The following is a 23,135-nucleotide window of genomic DNA, read 5'->3' as shown; positions in this document are numbered from 1 at the left end:
TAAATCATAAGCAACAAAATCTAAAAGTTATAAAATTTGATACAGGAAAGTTTGCTGATGAAAGAATTAAGAAAGATTACCAAATTAAACTGTCAAATAGATTTGAGGTTTTGCAGGATTTAAATGATGATGAAAATATAAATGAAACAGACGTAAATAAGAATTGGGAGCACATCCGTAATGCAATAGAATCAGCAGCTAAAGAAACTATAGGATACCATAAACCGAGAAAAAGTAAGCCATGGTTTGATAATGAATGTCATAATCTAATAGAAATAAGAAATCAGGCTAGACTTAGGTGGTTAAATAACTCGGATGATACAAATCTAAGCAATTATAATACAATAAAGCGAGAAGTTAACCGCACGTTTAGAAGTAAAAAAAGAGATTACTTGAAAAGCAAAATTAACGAAATTGAAACAAACAGCAAAAATAAAAATATCAGAGATTTATATAAAGGTGTAAATGAATTTAGAAAGGGGTGGCAACCTAAAGTAAACTTGATAAAAGATAAAGACGGTGATTTTCTAGCTGACCCAAGCGATATTCTAAATAGATGGAAGAACTACTTTAATGACCTTTTAAATGTCCATGTAGGAGATAAATCAGAAGTAAATGAAGTACACACAGCAGAACCTTTAGTTCCAGAACCTAACTTGACTGAAGTTAAAGATGCTATTAAAAGGCTTAAGAATAACAAAGCACCTGGCATTGATTTAATACCAGCTGAGTTAATTAAATATGGTGGAAATTCATTAATATGTCAAATTCATAAATTAATTTGTTTAATATGGAATAAAGAAGAAATCCCTCAACAGTGGAAAGAATCCATAATTGTTCCTGTGTTTAAAAAAGGTGATAAAATGAACTGCAATAATTACCGTGGAATTTCTCTACTCTCAACATCATACAAAATATTGTCTAACATTCTTTTAACAAGACTAACACCATATGCTAATGAAATTATAGGTGATTATCAATGTGGATTTAAACGTAACAGATCAACTACAGATCAAATTTTTCACATCAGACAGACACTTGAAAAAAAGTGGGAATATAATCAAAATGTCCATCAGGTATTCATTGATTTCAAAAAAGCATATGATTCGGTCAAAAGAGATAAATTATATAATATATTAGTAGAGTTTGGAATACCTAAGAAGCTTGTTAGTATGATAAAAATATGCACCAGTGAAACAGAAAGTAAAATTCGTGTGGGTAATAATATGTCTGACAAATTTATAATTCACGATGGGTTAAAACAAGGAGATGCATTATCTCCATTGCTCTTTAATTTTGCCTTAGAATATGCTGTAAGGAAGGTAAAAGAAACTAAAGAAGGACTAAAATTAAATGGTGTGACTCAGTTGTTAACATATGCAGATGATGTAGACTTACTGGGGGATGATATAAATACGATTAAGAATAATGCTAAAATATTTTTCAAAACTGCTAAAGAGATAGGTTTGGAAGTTAACAAAGAGAAAACTAAATATATGCTTACAGGCCGAAACCAAGTGTTAGGTAATAATCAAAATCTAATTATTGATAACAACTCGTTTGAACCAGTTTCCAAATTCAAATACTTAGGAGTAATATTAACAAATGAAAATTATATTAAAGAGGAAATAAAAAGTAGGCTTAATTCAGGAAATGCATGTTACTTCTCTCTTCATAAACTTTTGTCTTCTCGTTTAATATCTAAGAAACTAAAAGTTAAAATATACAAAACAGTAATTTTGCCTGTAGTATTATATGGGTGTGAAACTTGGTCCCTTACATTGAAAGAGGAACATAAATTGAGAGTATTTGAAAATAGGATCCTTAGGAAAATATTTGGACCTAAAAGGGATGAGGAGACAGGTGAGTGGAGAAGGTTACATAATTTAGAACTACATAATTTGTATTCATGTCCAGATATTATTAGAATGATTAAATCAAGAAGACTTAGGTGGGCAGGCCATGTGGCACGAATGGGAGAGGAAAGAGGAGTTTACAGGATTCTTGTTGGGAAACCAGATGGTATGTGACCTGTAGGAAGGCCAAGACGAAGATGGAGGGACAACGTTGAGATGGACCTAAAGGAAATCGGTAGGGATGGAAAAGAGTATATAGATCTTGCTCAAGATAGGGACAGATGGAAGGCCTGTGTTGCTGCAGCCATGAACCTTCGGGTTTAAGAAGGCTAGAGAGTTAGTTAGTTAGTTAGTTAGAAGAGGGAGAAAGGGGGAGGGGGATTACTAACAAATAGAAGTATGTGTGTGTGTAAGTGCTCGCCATCTAGTTGCAAAAGAAGTACTTGTCAGACACAAGTTTCATTACCTAATGTTCTATAACATGTTCAAGCAGTGACGGGATTTAGCTGAAAGCCATAATAGAGCGCTCTGAAGTTGACGTAGCTAAGTTTTGCCCCCCCCCCCCAAATGTTACTAGAATATCTTAAACTTGTATATTTCTTGTACCGCCATGATGTTGCTGATTAGTTATAAGCACAAACAGTGTGAAAAACAATGTCACAACACTGGAGGATATGAGAATATGCAACTACGGTATCTTCGGTTCAGATATAAATGGACCGAATGTATACTGGGGTATTTTGCAAAAATTTTTAAAATTGACTCATGAGAGTCAATTATTTTTTACAGTTAAAAAAGTAATGGATTTCGCTTTAGTTATTTGAAAAAGTGAAATTTTTAAAAAAATGGGTGTCATAGGGGGAAATTATCTAAATCTTAGAATGTTTATACAATAAAATTGGAATTTAAGCTTTTGCATAAAACAAATTTTCAGTTTTTTACACTTGGAAAATCAGCTAAAATCATGATTTTCAGTTAAATTACGCTAAGAGAGCTCACTATGAAATTGTTAGATTTTGGGGAGGTGGCCGGTCTGACTACTATGCTTACAGGCCGAAACCAAGTGTTAGGTAATAATCAAAATCTAATTATTGGTAACAACTCGTTTGAACCAGTTTCCAAATTCAAATACTTAGGAGTAATAGTAACAAGTGAAAATTATATTAAAGAGGAAATAAACACTCAGATGTGACGTAATAAACAAATCTGATACATTTTCAAAGTATTAAATTGGTATGTATTTTGGAACCATCTTTCAATTTATAAGTCATGATACTCTCTGCCCTGCTTGCTGTTAAAATTGCACTGTACATATTTGCCTATGGGTGCAGAACACTGCAATACTGCCATGTGGAACACAAGACATGTTTTTTTCATTCATACTACCTTAATCATTCTGGAGTTAAAGAATCTAATTTCAACAACTTCTGGTTGGCATCATGGACGGCGCTACAGGGGGCCTAGGGCGGGATGAAGTTCCCCCCAAAACTGGTCTCGGTCCCCCTGTAGCCCCTTGTGGAACACAAGAGCTGTTATCTCATTCATACTACCTCAATCATTCACGAGTAAGAGAATCTGATTTCAATAACTTGGGGTTGGCATTGGCATAATAATTGAAACACTCACACCATTAAGATATTTACTAACATCTTTAGTGTTGTTACAAACTCTATAAATGTGGTAAATGTAGCACACGTGACCTTGTAATAATAACAAATAACGGTAGCGATAGTTCCTGCATTGGATTCATTACTCTCCGCAATCAGTACACAGTTGTAAAATAATTTGAATGTCTGACATAGATCCTAACTGTGAATAGTAAAAATGATATCACTTGTGTATCACTCTACAAGTGACATAATTAGAAAGAGTACATAATAATTCGTTCTTTTTTATTGTGTTTACGGCATGAACTCCCTCATTGATACATGCCATTTGTGTGGAGAATTGCAACAACATTATGTACATAATAAACACACACAGTCTCAAAAATGTCATCATTTCATGTAATGCAAAATATATAAAGGACATTGAAATGATATATTCACGATTATGTAAGATTTATCTAAAAAAAAATAAAGATGGTGTTCCATATATTCCACAAGTTCTTTACATGGAACTGTAGAAATGGAGGCTAGAGTTTCGAGTCGTCGAAGGTCTCGTGTTAGTCAAGTGTGTATTTGTGAATGAATGTTGATCATCTTTATTTGTTCATTGTAAAGGTAAAAACTTGGACAAAAAGTAATTCGTCAGTAATCTATTTGGTACCTCTCTTTCAACGCATGTGAATGAACAACATAGATATCAGTGCAAAGGCCACTGATGGGAATAATTATGATAAAACTTGTGATAAGACAGGTAAATTGTAATACATGGTAGTCGGAGGAAATTTCAAAAATCGGGCCTTTGCCCCCGCCTTCATGAATCCTAAAGTGTCGCGCGTTGCTAAAAAAGGTGTTTTTTGACTACTTCTTGATTGTAGAATTTAAATTTTGCAGTGGCCGCGGTGGCTCAGTCGGTAACGCGTCTGACTACCATGCTCAAGGTCCCGGGTTCGATCCCCGACCGGTTCAAATCCGGGAACTTTTCTAACGGTGAAAGCGGCCCCGGCGCCCACCCAGCGTCGAATAACATGGGTACCTGGGGGAAACCCTGGGGGGTAAAGGCGGTCAGGGGCGTGATGCTGATCACATCACCCCCACTCACGACCGGATCAAGAAAGTGTGGGGCGTTACCCCCACACCCCCTATACGCCTTCATGGCGTGGTGCTATGCACAGGGGAACACTTTACCTTTACCTTTAGTATTTAGAAGTTAAAGGCATCTTTATAAACACATCTCATAAAAGTACGGGTGTAACGAAGGAAAATTAAGGACTTTCAAACTTCACTTGCTAATAATAGTTTCAATGGATATATTCGTTTGTAATACTAGTATGTCATGGTCGAAATATCGACCATCCGCCCTGAACGGGAATACAGGCGTGGTTACAAACTAGACCATCCGGATGCTTAAGGTTTTATTAAAGTAGGTAATTTTTTCTACCAATTTTATACATCTCTACAATTCTTTCTGCAGAAAAAACAATCAGTGAAAGGAGATACCCAAAACCCAGAAGATAGATACAAGGCATTACGTGCTTCATCGCGAGTACTATTGCCACATCACATGGAGATTCACAAATGCCATTTTCCTTAGATTTCTTTACACTGTCCGATAACCACCCGTCTATCAAGCCAGCGTCACGCAGTCTCCTTATGAGGGTGTTGAATCGATCAACATACTGGGAGCCTTTGGGAACTCCAAAACTTCCCAAGTGAAAACCAATATTTTCATCCATGATATGAAATGGAGATGGGCAACTATGACATATGTGTGCCTTGTAAGTTTCACATTCAAGATTGCCTTTGCTGCTTATTATTGCATGTTCGTTGCCACGCCGTAAATGCTTTATCATTTCTTCATAATCTGGATTTACTTGGAACTTATCATGGAGAGACGTCAACACTGGTTCTTCCATGACGTTCAAAGCACTCTTAAAGAAGTGATCACCTTTGAAAGGGATTCCTGAAAGGTCTAATTCTCTCAACGTTTCAATGTTTGGAAAATGTTTCGGAACAGTCATAGTGCTTACTATGTTTCCCTGGTAAACACCAGCAACAATAATACTATAGTACGTCCAGAAGAGTATTATGATTTTCAACAAATGGTTTCTAGGAATTGTAACTGATGATTGGAGAAAAACTCTGATCAAATCAAAGCATGATAAACCTGGATCATAGTTTTTAGCATAGAAGGAACTGAAATACCCGACGACTTGACACATCACTGCTACAAGAAAGAATGTAAGTAAAATACCAATCCAAACTTCTCTTTGGTAAAATAACAGTAGAGACAACCAAAGAGGAACCTTTTTACCTGCAGGCACCAAGATCGATACACTATCTGTCATGAGATACTCGGTGAATTCCACGACCTCGTACCATTCCTGAAGGAATCCCAAAACGGCAAATGTCATGTCAACCTCTTTCCTCACTAGATCTCCCATGATAGACGCCCACGTTCCGTTTGGAAGTTTGTATTCTTGCGGGTATCCATGCACAGCCACTATATCCATCGTATAGTTCATCGACATGCTCAGAGTGTCGTAAACCTTTATGAAATAACCATCTGATTTAACGACATTTCTATCTTTAAGAACGGAAATAAATGGTAAGAAGTGGAATATCTCGCTGGTAGCTTTTAACTTGTATCCGTGAAGATTTGATGTTTTTAAAGGCGAGAACGCTTTAGAAAATACCATCTTGGCCTCATGTACATTTCGTACGCTGAGATGTTTGGTGTATGTCACATTCTGAAATATGTTGAATGAAGCTGCAAGAACTCTACCACCATATTCGTTGTCATGAAAACTACTGATTGAAGTAGAGTTAATATTCAACATGAGGAGAGCCACCTTGAAAATATTCCCCTGCCAGAACATGTGAAACACATCGTAGATACTGTTTTCCATGTCAGCTTCTGAAGTTGCCAATATAACAATGAACTTCGATCTGTTGTTCAAGAATATGCGATTATCTCCCTTGCACAAAAGATAACCTAAGGCGTTTTTTCCAGTAGCAAGTAAAATTATTATGTCAGCATCTCTTGATATATACTCATCATTTATCATATCCTGTTTGCAAATACTCTCTTGTCTTATTACTATGTTAGGCAACCAAGAATTTTTGACGAATTCTCGAACAAACAACTGATGATGCTTATCGTCCTTTTGGAGGAAAATGGTGACAAGTTGAGATTCTTGAAAGTACTCCTTACCCACGATGGATATAGAATTCGACAATTGCTGGAAGATGTCTTCATGAGAATCGAGAATCGGCCATTCACTCTTCACCCCCGCACAAAAAGTCAAAAATATTTTGAATGTTGCAATATTGTTCATTGTGAGAGCTGTTGAACCTTGTCAGAGCTGAACATAATGCATTTAGTCAACTTTGGTCCAAACTGCAAAACAATGATAATGGTAAAATAACGATGAGATTAATAATAAATTACACTCCCTTAAAAATAATTTATATTCCTTGATGATGCTTTCTTTTAAAACTTTATATTACTTGTAAATTCGATTCTGTGCGAAGATATTTTCATAGTCATAAATATGGTGGTAGAACAATGAATAAGAAAATAATAACGATAGTACAAGAAGATGAGAAAGAGCAAGACGTGAAGATTGAGAAAGAACAACAAGGGAAAAATACCTACGTTTTTAACATCAGAAATTAATATGTAACTGATATGACTACTTTTAGGATGGCTTTTTGTGGAATGAATTATACTGCGTTGAAAAGTATAGTTGAATTGTTTTCTTTCTAGAACTATTTGCATATACCTGTGTTCCGATAGAAAGGATGAATTCAAACTGGCTTTCAATGTCAGACAAGAACTTGCCAAGATTTAAATTAAATGTCGCAACTCAAACTCCAGAATATTAATATACGCTAAGTCAGTTCTACTGTATAACTGAATTACATTCCATCGAAATGTTCACTTCACAGCTTGGGGACGTGTAGAAAAATATGACATAGCTATTTTTCCAACATGAAATGACACAGGCCTACAATATAAATGTAGCTATTCGTTTCTCACAAGAAGTATTGTGTACGAAATGAATAGAATATTTTATAAGAAAAACAAAATAATTAATAATTTTCAACATTGTTATATAAAAAAAATATTCTTTTGACGTGGATATTTAACTTCAACTTTCTTGAAATTGTTAAGGTAATATGACATGCAGATGGAGTTATTCTATCAGAACCATACAAATAAGAACTGTACAGCAAAATTTTGTCTAGAAAGCTAAGCAAATATTTAAAATGTAATGTCAAATACAAGGCATTTTAACATGCCAATCTTATTTCAGGTTGTTTCATAATGATTAATTGATTGATTTGCTTTATTTTTCTTCGCTTTTGTGCCACTTTTGGTTAATTTGCGAAGATGGGGATGAGTGATGTTATGATGAAATTGATGAATGGACACTGACAAACATCTATGCCCAGACCGTGATTCGAAATCTTTGCTAGTGTCGAAGAGGCTTGAGCATTTTACTTTATGCTCAGGAAATCACTATTCTACTTCACAGAAAATTATGAAATAAGAGTAATGTAAATAGTTCAAAATCACAACACCGTTCTCTGGTGAATATACTTGTTATTGCGCTAAATGAATACATTAGTTTATGCTCGATTTGAAGTGATTCGAACTACTCACAAACCTTCTTGTTATCTCTTTTCACTTGTTCCTTACAACTGGTTGCTACGCAACAAAACAGAATGCTATAACATTTCTTTCCTTTTCTTTTACAAAAGAAGTGATTATACATTTTACAATTTGAAAACAGTCACAACATTCTCCCTCCTTCGGAGAAAAATTTTAGAACATTGGTTTTGAAATTTTTAGATAATATGAAAAATTACAAAGAAAACAAACTTTCTCATGACATACATATTGTCATTAATAACACAGAAAATATTGAAATAGCTCATAAATGGTCTCAAGTTGAAGAAGAAAATCCTTTTAACCCCCATTTATTTATTATTATTGTTGTCTATATTTTTCATAATAATCATCGAAATCAAGTTGTTGGGTCTCATCATCAGTGTCATATGAAATCGACTCAAGTTCAGACATGCCCTCCACAAGAGAGGAATCATCATCTAATACTGAACTATCTTCATATAAGTCCGAACTGTAATGCTGAACTATTTTCATATAATGCTGAACTATCACTTTTACTAGATTCATTATTGACACATTTTGCATCTTCTATTTCACTATTGTCCTCGTCCAAACTAAATTCATGATCATCTTCATCTTCAAATACTCTACTTAAATATCCTTCTGAGAAGGCATATAATTCGCTTCAACATCTAACATACATATAAAGTTTAACATTCCACAAGACTGGAGTTTATTTTCTGTCATCTTAGTATCATGTTTCACACCAAACACTATCAGATTCAATACTTATAGAACTAGAATCATTGTCATTTAATGTTGTACAAACTTGTTTTTCCTGATGAAGTTATAAAACTTATATTCTGATTCCTAAAATCCACAATTGCTTTGTACCTTCGTAAGAAAGGAACACCTAAAATAATGTCTGCATTAAGTTCTTTTAAAATGAAAAATTCCATTGGAAAGTATTTTCTGTCAATCTGAATATTTATTGTCTTACAACCGACAATTTTGCACTTTTTATTTCCAGCAAATCCAGATAATCTAATGTCATCGACCTTGTCCAACGTAAGATTACCAATACATGATGATATCTTACACCAAACTTCATAATTCATAACTTTGCTTGGCTGCCACAATCTATTATACAAATGATTGGTACTTGACATATAATTCCATGTACAATTGGAACTTCTGTTAAAGGTACAGGAATATCTTCATCGTTAATAACCCAGTCACGTTCTTCCTCAAACCATTCTCACAAAAAATTAATTTGCAAGTTACTTAATGCATTTTTATTCGAAAATTGCATAGCATCACAAACATTAAATAAATCATTTGAATCTTCATTGTGCCTCTTGTAGGTAGTGCAGAGAGAAAAAGGCTCTTCCGCATGCCACTTTAATTTAAAGTAGATTGCCTTTCCAACTGCTGTTGCCTAGTATCATTAAATTGTAAAGACTGAACTCCAGAAGTTAGATTTTGAGTCAAATTAGGACTTACACCAGTATTAGATGTACTCGTCATTATATTACTTTGCATATTGCTGAACTGATTCCTCATTGCATCACTCACCACTGGCACATCTCGATTTTGTGATGGACAGTTTTCGTAAACAGAGGGAAACAAAGATCTGTTACTATTAAAGTAACCATTCCTAGAAAATCTGTAGTTAGGCTGCCTAAAATTAAGACCATTATCTTGTCTGGAATTCTCACTCGAGATAATTCTATTATTATTACGTTAAAACCTGCCAGTCTTGTAAAAATCCCTAGGAAACATCTGATTTCTATTTCGTCGGAAATTTCCAAAATTAGTAGCATTACTTGCATTATATCTTGAACTCATAGATTGGTTTACATTGTCTGAACTATTTCCAACAGAGACACCCAAATTATCAGAAGGCAGAGTTTGAGTAGAAAAAGAACTAGTACTTCTTGTTTGTCGAATATTTACTTTTCGTACATTTAATCTTTGATGTTCATTCTTCTTAAAACCTTTGTTAGACATGTCGCAATCTAAATCTTCAGGTAAATAAATAAGTCCTTTCCTACTAGTTCTAATAACATCTAACTTACGAAGCATATTTGTAAACTGATCCATCGTCTGAACACTATGACAAGCGATATTTTTATCAACATTATCAGGCAACTGGCTCATTATCAATTGTATAACATCAACATCATTCGGATTGTTAACTAAATTACAATATGTGGAATGTGTTTTTAATGCAAAAGTTTCTAAACTTCCATGCGCATTTTGGTCATATTTTTGATTCCTTAAAACAACTAACTGTGACTGTAACATTTCAGGCGAAGCAAACTGTTGAATATTTTTTTTTTCAAAATCAGAATAACAAAATAAATATCTTTTGTGTGTTCTAAACCAATAAGCTGCTCTACTTGTAAAACAATTCTGAATGCTCTGCAGTCGTTTATCAGCAGGCACTCCTACCAGATCTAACGTTGAGTTTAATTGTTCCAAGTATTCTCTTCCTGATTGCGTTTCAACTCGACCTGAGTACTTTGGTAATAAAGACAATTCATTTAACTTCAAATATCTATCTTTCCTCATGTTCAAGGGCCAAGAATCAGAGTCCATTCTTACATTACAATCTTCTTGAAAATTATGTGCACCATTACAATTTTCTATTCCATTCACAAATGCACTATCATGAATGTTTGGTGACTGTTGATTACCAGCAAAATATGTGCAAGGATAAGAACGATTAAACAGTTTCCTTCTAGACTCATCGTTATCATTATGAGAATTAAATGCGCTCTGTGTATTATTCATTCTTGAAGCTGTGTTATCAGACCGGTTTGGATGAATTTGAATATAATTAGTAGAACCGGAACAACAAGTGCAAGAATAGCTTGTGTAATTCAAATTACAATATCCTCCATAACTGCGGAAGTCCTCTGGCCTACCTAACATATTTGATGTTGTTTCAGGAAATGCGTTATTCGAGGAAACATCAATGGTATTCTCAGATTGTACTCTGTGTTCGTTTAAAATACAACTAGATCTATTCATACAAGAGCAATTAGAATTTACTTGCGTCTTTCTAGCATTATGTAAACTAGATTGTTTGCGATTTTGCTTCCAATTTACATGTTTAAGATGCGGTTCCCTTACATAAAACGTCTTTACTTCAGTAGTATCTGTAGAGTGAATAGAACTTCCATCTGAATCACTCAAACCAGAATCATGCTTACGACCAGTTCCAAAATCACGCCTTACATTTAACCTTCTCGATTGGCGATTTGCAACATTATCAATACCATGAACTTGAGTGTTCGTATTAGAATATTTGTTATGAGAAGTACCTGTAACATTACAATCAGCACCACCATAATTTACATTAACTGGTTTCTGCACAGGTTTCTGCATATTATTCTCAATGACATCAACACGCAATGCAATCTGTTTCAAATTATTATCGTACTGATTAACAATTTCGAAACACTGTGAAACCTTAGAATCGAATGTTTCAACTTGCGAACAACAATCATCAAATCCACATTCGAGTTTACCTATATCGTCTTTTGAACCTTGCAAAGAACCTTCAATTTCATTTATTTGTTTCTCACGAAGACCTTGTGTACTAAGAATGTCTGATATTTTACAGTCATAATTTCGCATGCTTTCTTGCAACTTCTGGTTTAATTCTTCATTTGAAGTTACACACGTTTCTGCTATAGATTCGATTCTTATTGCTACATCAGAAGCCAACATGTCTATACGGTTATTAACCTGCTTAAAATCAAAATTCATAGATTCAATTTTAGACTGTAATTCGACATTGGAAGCTCTTCGTTGCAAGCTTCAAGCTGAAATTTTAATTCCTCGCTGGAAGATTTCAATTCTCTATTGGAAGCCTCAAGCTGAGATTTTAATTCTTTGTTGGAATCTTCAAGCTGAGATTTTAATTCTTTACTAGAACTACCTACCACGAACTGAATGCTCTTGATTGTTTCTAGCAGATCCTTAAAATTAGGACTAATACTCTCTTTGTAAGCTGACAATTCATATGGATTATAACTAGGTTCATAAGATTTACAAAAGTAATTCTCTATCGTAGTAGAATAAATAGACCAATGAACAACTGACAACTTAAGACAAGAAAAGTGAAACCATGAAAGACATTTATAGCACTGAAAAAATCTGATGTCAGCTTTAATATCACCACAACATTCCACCTTCTGAGTACTGGTATCAGTCTTATCATCAGAATTAACTTCTTGGCCTTGAACGTTTGTAAACGTTGCTAGATATGTGCCCTCGTATTGCATAGCTGTCTTCTTTCTGCTTGAATATCAATCAAATGCAGTTAGAATCCGCTTCAATCCCAGACCTACTAAGATTATATTTCACATCATTTATCCGAAGACCTACTTAACTTCAGAGTCCTGTCACACGGTCGCCACTTTTTGCTAGTGTCCTAGAGGCTTGAGCATTTTACTTTATGCTCAGGAAATCACTATTCTACTTCACAGAAAATTATGAAATAAGAGTAACGTAAATAGTTCAAAATCACAACACCGTTCTCTGGTGAATATACTTGTTATTTGTACTAAATGAATACATTAGTTTATGCTCGATTTGAAGTGATTCGAATTACTCACATACTTTCTTGTAGTAAAGTATATACATGGACTACCTGAAAAATTGATGCCTTTAGTGTATTTTGAGTATTTTTGGTTAGTAATATATTTTTGAGTATTTTGAGTTAGGACCCGATCATTCACAATTGGTGGGAAATCAGTAGTGTGTCTCTTTTTGGATGATTCTTCCAAACAGAATGTTTCTACATTCTACCACTTTTAGATCTAACGCTATACGCCGCATTTCATTCGTGTCTAAAACATACGTACTTATGCCACCGTATCACATTTCATATACAGCCCGTAATATCCCAAGACCCAAGTGAATACAATAAATAAATCAAACATAAAAACAAAGGGTTTATCCATATGTCTATGTGGCTATAAACGTAACAGCTCCGTTTATTACGTAATTGTTCTCCATGTGTCAAATCTGTAGCTATGGCCAGATTTTCTGGTATATGGCATAAAGGTTATATAGCGAGTGACTAATGAGAATAATATGTCACAATAAATTAACATTTGAATTCGATTTTATTACATAACATTTTGTCATTTGTAAGGTCCGCCCTGGATCGTACTTGCTTTTATAGGTGTATTGAGCCTCGGCTTCACGCTCAGTATCTCTTCGGGGCTTGAGTCTCCTCGGCTCAAATTTCGGGTTAATCCGGCTCCTTCAGTCCTCGATATAAGATCCCTCGTAATTCTGGGTCAAAGATTCTCAATCTACTTATAGATCTTGACCAAGATTCTACAAGCAATCGACAATCCTTCTTCCCACTAGGTTCTGTCGATATCCAGTTAAATATCCAACCTCCTTTTCTCTTTTCAGCCTCTGACCAGAGAACCGAAAATTAATCCGTGACCAGAGAATAAGAAAAGGTGTACCCTGACCAGGGTCACAAACGTTGACTACCAACAGTCTATCGGCAGATCCCGAATTCCGGCATATCTCAAGACAATCACAACCCTTTCAATTATATCTTCTGACCAGGAGCATAGAAGAGAGAGAACATAAGCCTTCTGACCAGAAGAGCTAAGTAACTGTCTTAAGGTAATCCCAGAATGAACTAATTCCTAATAACGAAGTGGAAGTAAACGCAGAAGTTCGAGCGTTGAAAGAAAATACGGTTATACGAGTTCCGTATTTATAAGAATTTCGAATAAAAAAAGGCCACAGGCCACAGAGCTTCGCTGCTTATATAGTATTTCTCGGTGCCGTGAAGGATTTACCAACTTTTATCTTAAAATCAATTTTACATTACAATAAAATACAAATTAATTAAATATCAATGAGGAACATAATTAGCTACATGTAAAAATTACTATTTTTACCCTTTTTTGAATAATAAAAATGCAATAGAATTTTAATTCTTACACTCAGCATTTAATTTGACCAGGGAGTCAAACGGTCCCTGCAACGGCCAAGCGATATGACAACAAAGAAGAAGAAAGAAAATTTTCAACGTCAAAATGTTAAGCAAAAGTTATTTATTTACAGGTTTTGTCTTGCGCGGGCATAACTTTCTTTTACGTTAACGTAACTAAATTTTGAATACACTGTCTTGCAGTAAAAGAATCAGGGATTATTATGATATAAGTCTAATTATTGTCCGCCAAGGGACACGACAGATATAGAGTGCGAAAGACAACCTAATCTTTCGTCTTTTCCCTGTGACAACGTTTTCATAAGGTAGAGTCTGCCTGGATCTTACACAATAGCGTTAGCTTTCTTGCATTGTTGTCACCGATAATAAACTTCCAACTCAGCTTGCTGGCAGAAAGAAACGAACTCTTTGAACTTATATCTAACACCAGGATGAATAGTTTTTTTATACGAGGTGTGTTCCACATTCCTTGGCAATTAACAATTTACATATACGAGTATAATCATAAGTACAAAGCAAAGATAATTTTAAGTTTATATACATATTTGTAACGTGAACACTGCTACACGTTACAATTGCCACGCTTCCTACGAGAAAATTTGAACAATTTTCTCCTTTACAGAAAAATTGTGAAAATTTTCAAAACTTCACTTAATGTTCATAAACAATTCACTGGTAACTCTTAGGTTCCACACTACTCACAAGAAATCTGGCTTTCTCCGAGGATTTCCCTCCGTCGTTCCTGGGAACAGGTGAACTTCTTTAGGTTCTGGTAGTTAACCCGATCTACAGGCTCCTTTTTTAGACGGCTGCAGGAGAAGTGCGGAGTTGTCCCTCATCTGGGTAGCGATGTATGGACCGACGTACACCTCGAAGAATTTGGAGATGGTTTGGAGACGACTGGAGCTCAGCTTACGGTTCTTCACTAGGACCAGATCTCCCTCCTTCAGGATCAAGGCTTGTCCTTGATTCTTCACTCTTCTCCTCTTCTGTTGGGCCTTTTCTTTTCCTTGAGCTTGATATAATTTAAAGGCCCAAGTCGTCTTCTCATCCTGTGGTACAGGCCAATAAAACCTTTCATGAGGTTCCTCCGGGATGGCTCTATTGAAGAAAATTTCAGAAGGAGCATATCCCGTAACAGAGGAGGCCGAATTGTTCAATAACCAAACCACATCATTGATGAAGGTGGCCCAACGAGTATGCTCTCTGTAGCAAAACAGCCGCAAAAGATGGACGACTTCTTCGTCAATTCTCTCTACCACGTTACTGCTGGGATGATAGGCTGTAGTGCAGACATGAGTAATGCCCTTCCTTTTCATATACTCGCTCCAGGTTCTTGAAGTGAACTGGGTACCTCGGTCCGAGAGGATTACTTTTACTTGAGGGTAGTGAGCAAAATACGTCTTTTCCAATAAGTTCACGATCTCCTGAGATGTAGCTCTCCTCAGTGGATAGGCCGAAACGAATTTCGTGCCAATGTCAACGGCGGTAAAAATGTAGGAGAACCCATGGGAAGTTGGTAGCTGACCTATAATATCAATAGACAGCATCTCATGAGGATCCTTGGGAGAAATGTGAAGCTTCTCTCTCAGGATTCCTATCTTAAACATTTTTGTCTTGGCACACATCTCACAATCCTTAACATACCGAGTAACATCACCGGACAGTTTGGGCCAAAACTATCTATATTTTATTCTAGCTTTGGTTCTTGTAATGCCAAAGTGTCCTAGGTTGTCGTGATTTTCCCTAAGTATCTGGGAATCAAAAATTGCTGGCACACAAAGCTTCCAAATAATGGATTCACCCTGAACTCTTCTGAACAATAAACCTCCATGTACACAATAATTCTTCCTAGTTCTACCTTGAGTAATGGTATCAGTCTCTTCTGGAGCTTCCAAGATCTTCAAGATGCTTTGACAAAACAAGTCCTCTTTCTGAGCTTCAATCCACTTCTCCAGTTCCTCAGTCTCTTCCCGTTCTTGCCAAAGATAGTTAACCTTAAAAAGTGTCTTTGGGATCTCTCCTTCTGGTGAATCGGACACAGGATACCGGGAAAGAGGTCAGCTATCTCATTATCCTTTCCTCTGACGTAAATAATCTGGAATTGGTAAGCCTGTAGTTTCAAAGCCCATCTAGTTAACCTGCTATTAAGATCCTGAGAGTTTTTCAACCAGACGAGTCCCTTGTGGTCTGAGTATATCTTGAATGACTGGCCTTTTAGATATACTGAAAATTTCTCCACTCCAAAAATGATACTCAGACACTCCAGTTCATGGATGGAATAGCGTCTCTCATTGTTCCTCAGTTTTCGACTTGCATATTGGATAACATTTACAGTTTTCTCTCCACATTCTGGTTCTTGGAACAATATGCAGACTAACCCTTTAGCAGAGGCGTCGCACTGTAGACAAAAGCTTAAATTAAAGTCTGGCTAAGACAATGCACCAGTAGTAACTAACGTAATCTTAATTTTCTGGAACGCCTGCTCTTCCTCTTCACCCAAGCTCCACTTAACATCCTTCCTTAGGAGGTGACTTAAGGGCTCTACGTCCTGTCCTAATCCAGGGTAAAATTTTCTTCTCCAATTAGCAAGACCTAAGAACTTTCGGAGATCCTTCCTACAGGTTGGTCGAGGAAATCTCAAAATGGCTTCATTACCAGCGGGATCAGGTTTTACTTCCTCTCCTGATACTATATGCCCTAAAAAGCGAATCTCTTTTTTGACAAATTCACATTTCCTTAATTTAATGGTGATTACACATTCTCTCCATCGTTCTATGACCAATTGTAAATGCTGTAAATGCTCTAGAAGCGTCTTGGAGTGAACAAGTAAATCATCCAGATACACGATCAGATACTCCTCACTCTCTGGACCAAAATATTTGTGCATGACTGAGACAAAAGTGCTGACCGCATTCGAAAGTCCAAAAGGCATCCGAGTAAATTCATATAAGCGACCTCGATAAGAAAAAGCGGTGTACTTTCTCTGGCTAAGGTGTCTTTTTACCTGAAGGTAGCTAGACGCGAGATCCAAACTGGAAAAGTACCTGGATTTACTGGAGTTACTGTTTCCAGCTTCATTGCTCTTGAACCAATCTGCTCTCCAGCTTTCGGCCTCCTCATTCACTTCATATCTTTTTAGGAACGCTGCTAACTCTTCCATTGTCTTCGGTGGGTTAACGAGGCAAAGTTGTGTGACTTTATAAGACATCTCTCTAATTATCAAATTCAAGACCTCACTTTCTATGAGTACTGGAGAAAGATTCTTAAATCCAGCATAGATTCCCCACGCATACTCTTCCATGGTTTGAGTGGAGCCTTTCATGTACTTTCTATTTCTCAAGACGTCCAATTGTCTTTGTTTTGCTTCCTCTGAAGCAAATGTAGCAGCAAACTTTTTACAAAATACATTGTAGTCCCTAAACCCTTCGTAATGGGCCTGGAACCAATGCTCGGCTTGTCCGGTAAACAATCTGGAGAGCAACTCGAGACGATATTTCTCTGGAACTTGCATAATCTCAAAGTTAACATTTAGTTCCTTCAAATACTTCTGTGCAATTTGAGCTTCAATGTTACCACTGAACTTAGGGAGTTGATTTAAGTCAGATATCCGAGGTAATTTTCCATATCGTCCTTCGATCCTTTTATCAAATTCGAATCTGAAGAAGATGAAGTTGAGTTCCTTCCGCGTCTTCGCCTCTTATAACGAAGTCTTCCCGGTCTTTCGTCCTCGGAGGAGGAATCACAAGAAGGTCCCTTCCTATTTTTTTCTCTCTTCGATTTTTTCTAAACCTACCAGCATCAGAGTTGCCAATGGAGGTCACTACTTTATTGTGATTAATTCTTTCTTCCAAACCACGAACATTTGAATCTTCCACTGTAGGCCTAACGTTTTTCTTCCTTGAGATCTTTCTCTTACTCGGAGGTCCGCGTGTACCTTCACACTCGACGTAATCTGACGTCTCTCCAGCTGACTGTTGGTTATCAAAGCCATAAGGTGGCTTAACAGCGGTTTCTTGAGATGGAGCTACGTTAAGTCCTTGAAGCCTGTCTCTCAGGGTGTTTATATTTTGTTCCACGTTTAATTTCAGCTGACGTAACTCGGTGGCCACACAGGTGTTATTCCTTTCAATGCTATCCACTTCTTCACGAACGCTGTTTATATTGCGGGTTACTTCTTCACGAACGCTGGTTATATTGTCGGTAACTTCTTCACGGAAGCTGGAAATACTAGTATTTATCTCTTTACAAAAAGAGGAAACCTTACTCTCCCCTTGACGTAGTCCTTTACCAAAAATTTCTAACCTCTCAAAGCACTCAGCAATTTTAGAACTTACTTCCTCATTTTTCCCTAGATAGGCAGTCATCTGTTCCTTAATCTCGGTTACACTCACTCTCAGAGTGTCCATGGAACGAATAATTCCTTCCATTTCACGCTCTCGCTCAACTGTAAGCGTTGTGTGGAGTACCTCCCACTTCTCATTATTTTGGGACTGTTCCTTGCTTTGAGTTTCATGCAGCTGTTTCCACCTTTCTTCATTTTCCGATCTATCAGCTTGTCGCTGTCGTTCTTCTTCACTTTTCTCTTCTTGCCTTTTTTTCTTCTTCGGCTTTCTCTTCTTGCCGCTTTCTTTCTTCTTCGGCTTTCTCTTCTTGCCGCTTTCTTTTTTCTTTGGCTTTCTCTTCTTGTCGCTTTCTTTCATCTTCAGCTTTCTCTTCTCTTAATGTACTCCAGAACTGTTGCCACCTGATCTCTTCAGCGATTTTCTTAGCTTTCTCTTCTGCCTTCCGAGCTTTCACCTCTGTAGTCTTTTCGATTTGACGTTTCCTTTCTTCTTCTGCTTTCTCTTCTTTTCTTTTCTTTTCTTTTCTTTCATTTCGGACCAAACTGTAAACCACGGAGGAAGTTCAATAGCAGGTTCCTTTTTCTGATCTTCATAGCCCTGGTAACCTTTACACCGGACGGCATCTAAATTTTGCCCTTCCACGGATTCAGCCTCAAATTCACAAACGAAATGCTTCCACTGGCTGCAGGAAATGCACCTAAATGCCCACTTATCTTCATCTTGATCGGAGCAACAATCAAAGTGCAAAATAACGTGTTCCTCTACAATCGTCGGCAATGAATTACGTTTAGACTTTATTGTTGCCATCTCGATGTTTCGTAACTTCACAGAAACCACCGGATATATACTTCGAGCCCCAAACGTTGCAGCGCCACTTGTAAGGTCCGCCCTGGATCGTACTTGGTTTTATGGGTCTATTGAGCCTCGGCTTCACGCTCAGTATCTTTTCGGGGCTTGAGTCTCCTCGGCTCAAATTTCGGGTTAATCCGGCTGCTTCAGTCCTCGATGTAAGGTCCCTCGTAATTCTGGGTCAAAGATTCTCAATCTACTTATAGATCTTGACCAAGATTCTACAAGCAATCGACAATCCTTCTTCCCACTAGGTTCTGTAGATATCCAGTTAAATATCCAACTTCCTTTTCTCTTTTCAGCCTCTGACCAGAGAACCGAAAATTAATCCGCGACCAGAGAATAAGAAAAGGTGTACCCTGACCAGGGTCACAAACGTTGACTACCAACAGTCTATCGGCAGATCCCGAATTCCGGCATATCTCAAGACAATCACAACCCTCTCAATTATATCTCCTGACCAGGAGCATAGAAGAGAGAGAGAACATAAGCCTTCTTACCAGAAGAGCTAAGTAACTGTCCTAAGGTAATCCCAGAATGAACTAATTCCTAATAATGAAGTGGAAGTAAACGCAGAAGTTGGAGCGTTGAAAGAAAAGACGGTTATACGAGTTCCGTACTTATAAGAAGTTCGAATAACAAAAGGCCACGTGCCACCAAGCTTTGCTGCTTATATAGCATTTCTCGGTGCCGTGAAGGATTTAACAACTTTTATCTTAAAAACAATTTTACATTACAATAAAATACAAATTAATTATATATCAATGAGGAACATAATTAGCTACATGTAAAAATTACTATTTTTACCCTTTTTGAATAATAAAAATGCAATAGAATTTTAATTGTTACACTCAGTATTTAATTTGACCAGGGAGTATGGCTTCTTCCAACTCCCCTCTCTCCCTGCAACGGCCAAGCGATATGACAACAAAGAAAAAGAAAGAAAATTTTCAACGTCAAAATGTTAAGCAAAAGTTATTTATTTACAGGTTTTGTCTTGCGCGGGCATAACTTTCTTTTACGTTAACGTAACTAAATTTTGAATACACTGTCTTGCAGTAAAAGAATCAGGGATTATTATGATATAAGTCTAATTATTGTCCGCCAAGGGACACGACAGATATAGAGTGGGAAAGATAACCTAATCTTTCGTCTTTTATGAATAATAAATATTGTAACGAACCTGAGAGTTTAAGGTTTTATATTTGTAAGAAGTTAAGATTCTTAAAATGTTTGTTACTTCAAATAATGTGCAAATTGTTACAGACAATTATAGTTAGATTGATACAGTTGTAGTTGGAACTTTTACATATGTTTATAAATACGTCAAAATCTGTTCGTGTTGACGTCACGTTCTCATCTCAGCAGAGGAAGTGAACCAACCTGAATGTTTCTCACCTGACGACAGACTGAGTTTGAAAGACAGGTGAAGGTAAAGAATCAATAAGAAATTGAAAACGGAGGGAATTCAAGTATAGATTTTAGGTTTTCGAGTTTTCTTCTTGCCGATAAGTTGAAAGTAAACAATTAATTATGTTCTTTGACTTTCGCTATATGTGAGGGAATTGCCCAACGTTAGTATTGAATGTTCTAGTGTTTTACTGGTAAGGGATTATGAAATATACGCGATTATAAAACTGCGTTTTAACTTTGAAAACAGTGTTGTGTTTCTTTTCTACCCGGCAAGCCCTGATGATTTGCAGATTCTCATGTTCCCGACTAAAGGAGTAGCGGACTAACTTTGTGATGACTGGTGTACAACCGGGAGACGTAATAGAATTTTAATTGTTACACTCAGTATTTAATTTGACCAGGGAGTATGGCTTCTTCCAACTCCCCTCTCTCCCTGCAACGGCCAAGCGATATGACAACAAAGAAAAAGAAAGAAAATTTTCAACGTCCAAAATGTTAAGCAAAAGTTATTTATTTACAGGTTTTGTCTTGCGCGGGCATAACTTTCTTTTACGTTAACGTAACTAAATTTTGAATACATTGCCTTCCAGTAAAAGAATCAGGGATTATTATGATATAAGTCTAATTATTGTCCGCCAAGGGACACGACAGATATAGCGTGGGAAAGACAGTATAATCTTTCGTCTTTTCCGTGTGACAACGTTTTCATAAGGTAGAGTCTACCTGGATCTTACACAATAGTGTTAGCTTTCTTGCATTGTTGTCACCGATAATAAACTTCCAGCTCAGCTTGCTGGCAGAAAGAAACAAACTCTTGGAACTTATATCTAACACCAGGATGAATAGTTTTTTGTTTTTTTTATACGAGGTGTGTTCCACATTCCTTGGCAATTAACAAATATATAATCATAAGTACAAAGCAAAGAAAATTTTAAGTTTATATACATATTTGTAACGTGAACACTGCTACACGTTTCACATTCTAACATTTCTACTTTTGTAAATAACAAAAAAGGGGTAACTACTGTTGCACTAACATATTATGGAAACGCCATATTACCAATAGAATAGGATTAATCTTTAAGTTGCTGATAGGTCACTATAATGTCACTATTTCATTATGAAGTCCAAAAGATTTTCTGGTAAAAGTTGGGAAGATACAAAAATTTCTATATTATATTTGTAGCTATTTTTTATGTCTAGTTCATGGAATCTGGTGTACCGAATACATACCTTTCCCACTATTAGACCTGAAGATCAATTCATTAAACAATAATTGGAAATATAATTAATCCGGTGTAATATCACCTTCGGTAAAATAAATCAGGACTCACCGAAATAATTGATTGATTGATTGATTGATTTGGTGTTTAAAGTTCACTTTATGCACAGTAAGGCTAATCGGAACTGGACCTACAGTTCAAAGTGAGATCCGAACTACTATGTTCCTCCACCAGGTATCGAACCCGGGACCCCTTGATTACAAGGCGACGACGCTACCACTGCGCCATCGGGGAGGCCCTCACCGAAATAAGAATGACATAAACATAAAGATTAGCTAGATCATTATTTTATCACATGTTTGGAAAAATGTATTAAACTTCTCTGCATTGCAGTAAAAATGGCGCCTTTTTCTTACTACGAGAGTCGTTTCAAAAGCTTTTCACACTGCCCATGTATGGCCGTTAGGATGGAGTGATCGCTTTCATTGTTGCATGAGACAGACAATAATCTAAAACGTAGTGAGTATGTTTGCTTGATAGCTTGGCTCTGTGCTGAACAATTGTGCCGTAGAACGGAAGAAGTAAAGACTCAGGTCAGATTTCACGTAGCAACCTACATCAAAAATTAAAACCATACAAGGAACTAACCCAACTGAAATTCATATAGCTTGCCTGAAGTATGTGGTGATAATGCAGTGAATCGTAGCTGTGTCACGGTGTGTTGCCCGTATCCTTAAAGCAATTCCAAGAAGTGGAAGACCATCAAATGCAACAGACAACACCTCTGTGGTTATTGTTAATAGCAATCGAAGGTGAAGCTGATGATGACCATTGTTTATGAAAAAGGTGTAGTCATATCAACAGAGTACAACCGGGACTGGGAGTTCTTCTGTCACGAAGTTCTCCTTCTCCTCCAGACGTGATTGTGTTAATGTGCAATTGTGGAACAATCTTGCTGGTCTCTATAATATTTTATTGCACATATTTATTAAGTGAATATAGAACCGTACCAAAGAGGGAATACGATAATTTGTCTGCGACCATACTTTATGTAAGTTCCATTTTGGAATAATAATTCTAAATGCCAGAAGTCTTCGTTCTGGTATCAGGTACTTCGTACAGTTTTGTGGTTAAATGGGGAGTGCATCTCGAAGGAATATGCAATTGAGTGATAACGTCCGTAATTATGAATTTCTTGGCAGTATCGAAAAAC

At 36.5% G+C, this 23,135-nt stretch overlaps 1 protein-coding gene across 1 annotated transcript; it reads right to left on the bottom strand.

Moving 5' to 3' along the window:
• Positions 1-3,605: 3,605 nt before the first annotated feature.
• LOC145988044 (glutamate receptor-like) lies at positions 3,606-5,973 on the bottom strand. Its single transcript, XM_083122881.1, has 2 exons — positions 4,993-5,973; positions 3,606-3,665 (listed from the first exon to the last, which is right to left on the bottom strand). The coding sequence occupies exons 1-2, from the start codon at positions 5,971-5,973 to the stop codon at positions 3,606-3,608; spliced, it is 1,041 nt and encodes a 346-aa protein (XP_082979007.1).
• Positions 5,974-23,135: the final 17,162 nt, after the last annotated feature.

This window comes from Lepisma saccharinum, chromosome 5, assembly GCF_977018435.1.
Source record: "Lepisma saccharinum chromosome 5, izLepSacc3.1, whole genome shotgun sequence".
Classification (NCBI taxonomy): Eukaryota; Metazoa; Arthropoda; class Insecta; order Zygentoma; family Lepismatidae; genus Lepisma; species Lepisma saccharinum.
Note: the sequence above shows the minus strand (reverse complement) of the source record. Positions and strands in the feature narration are given on the sequence as shown.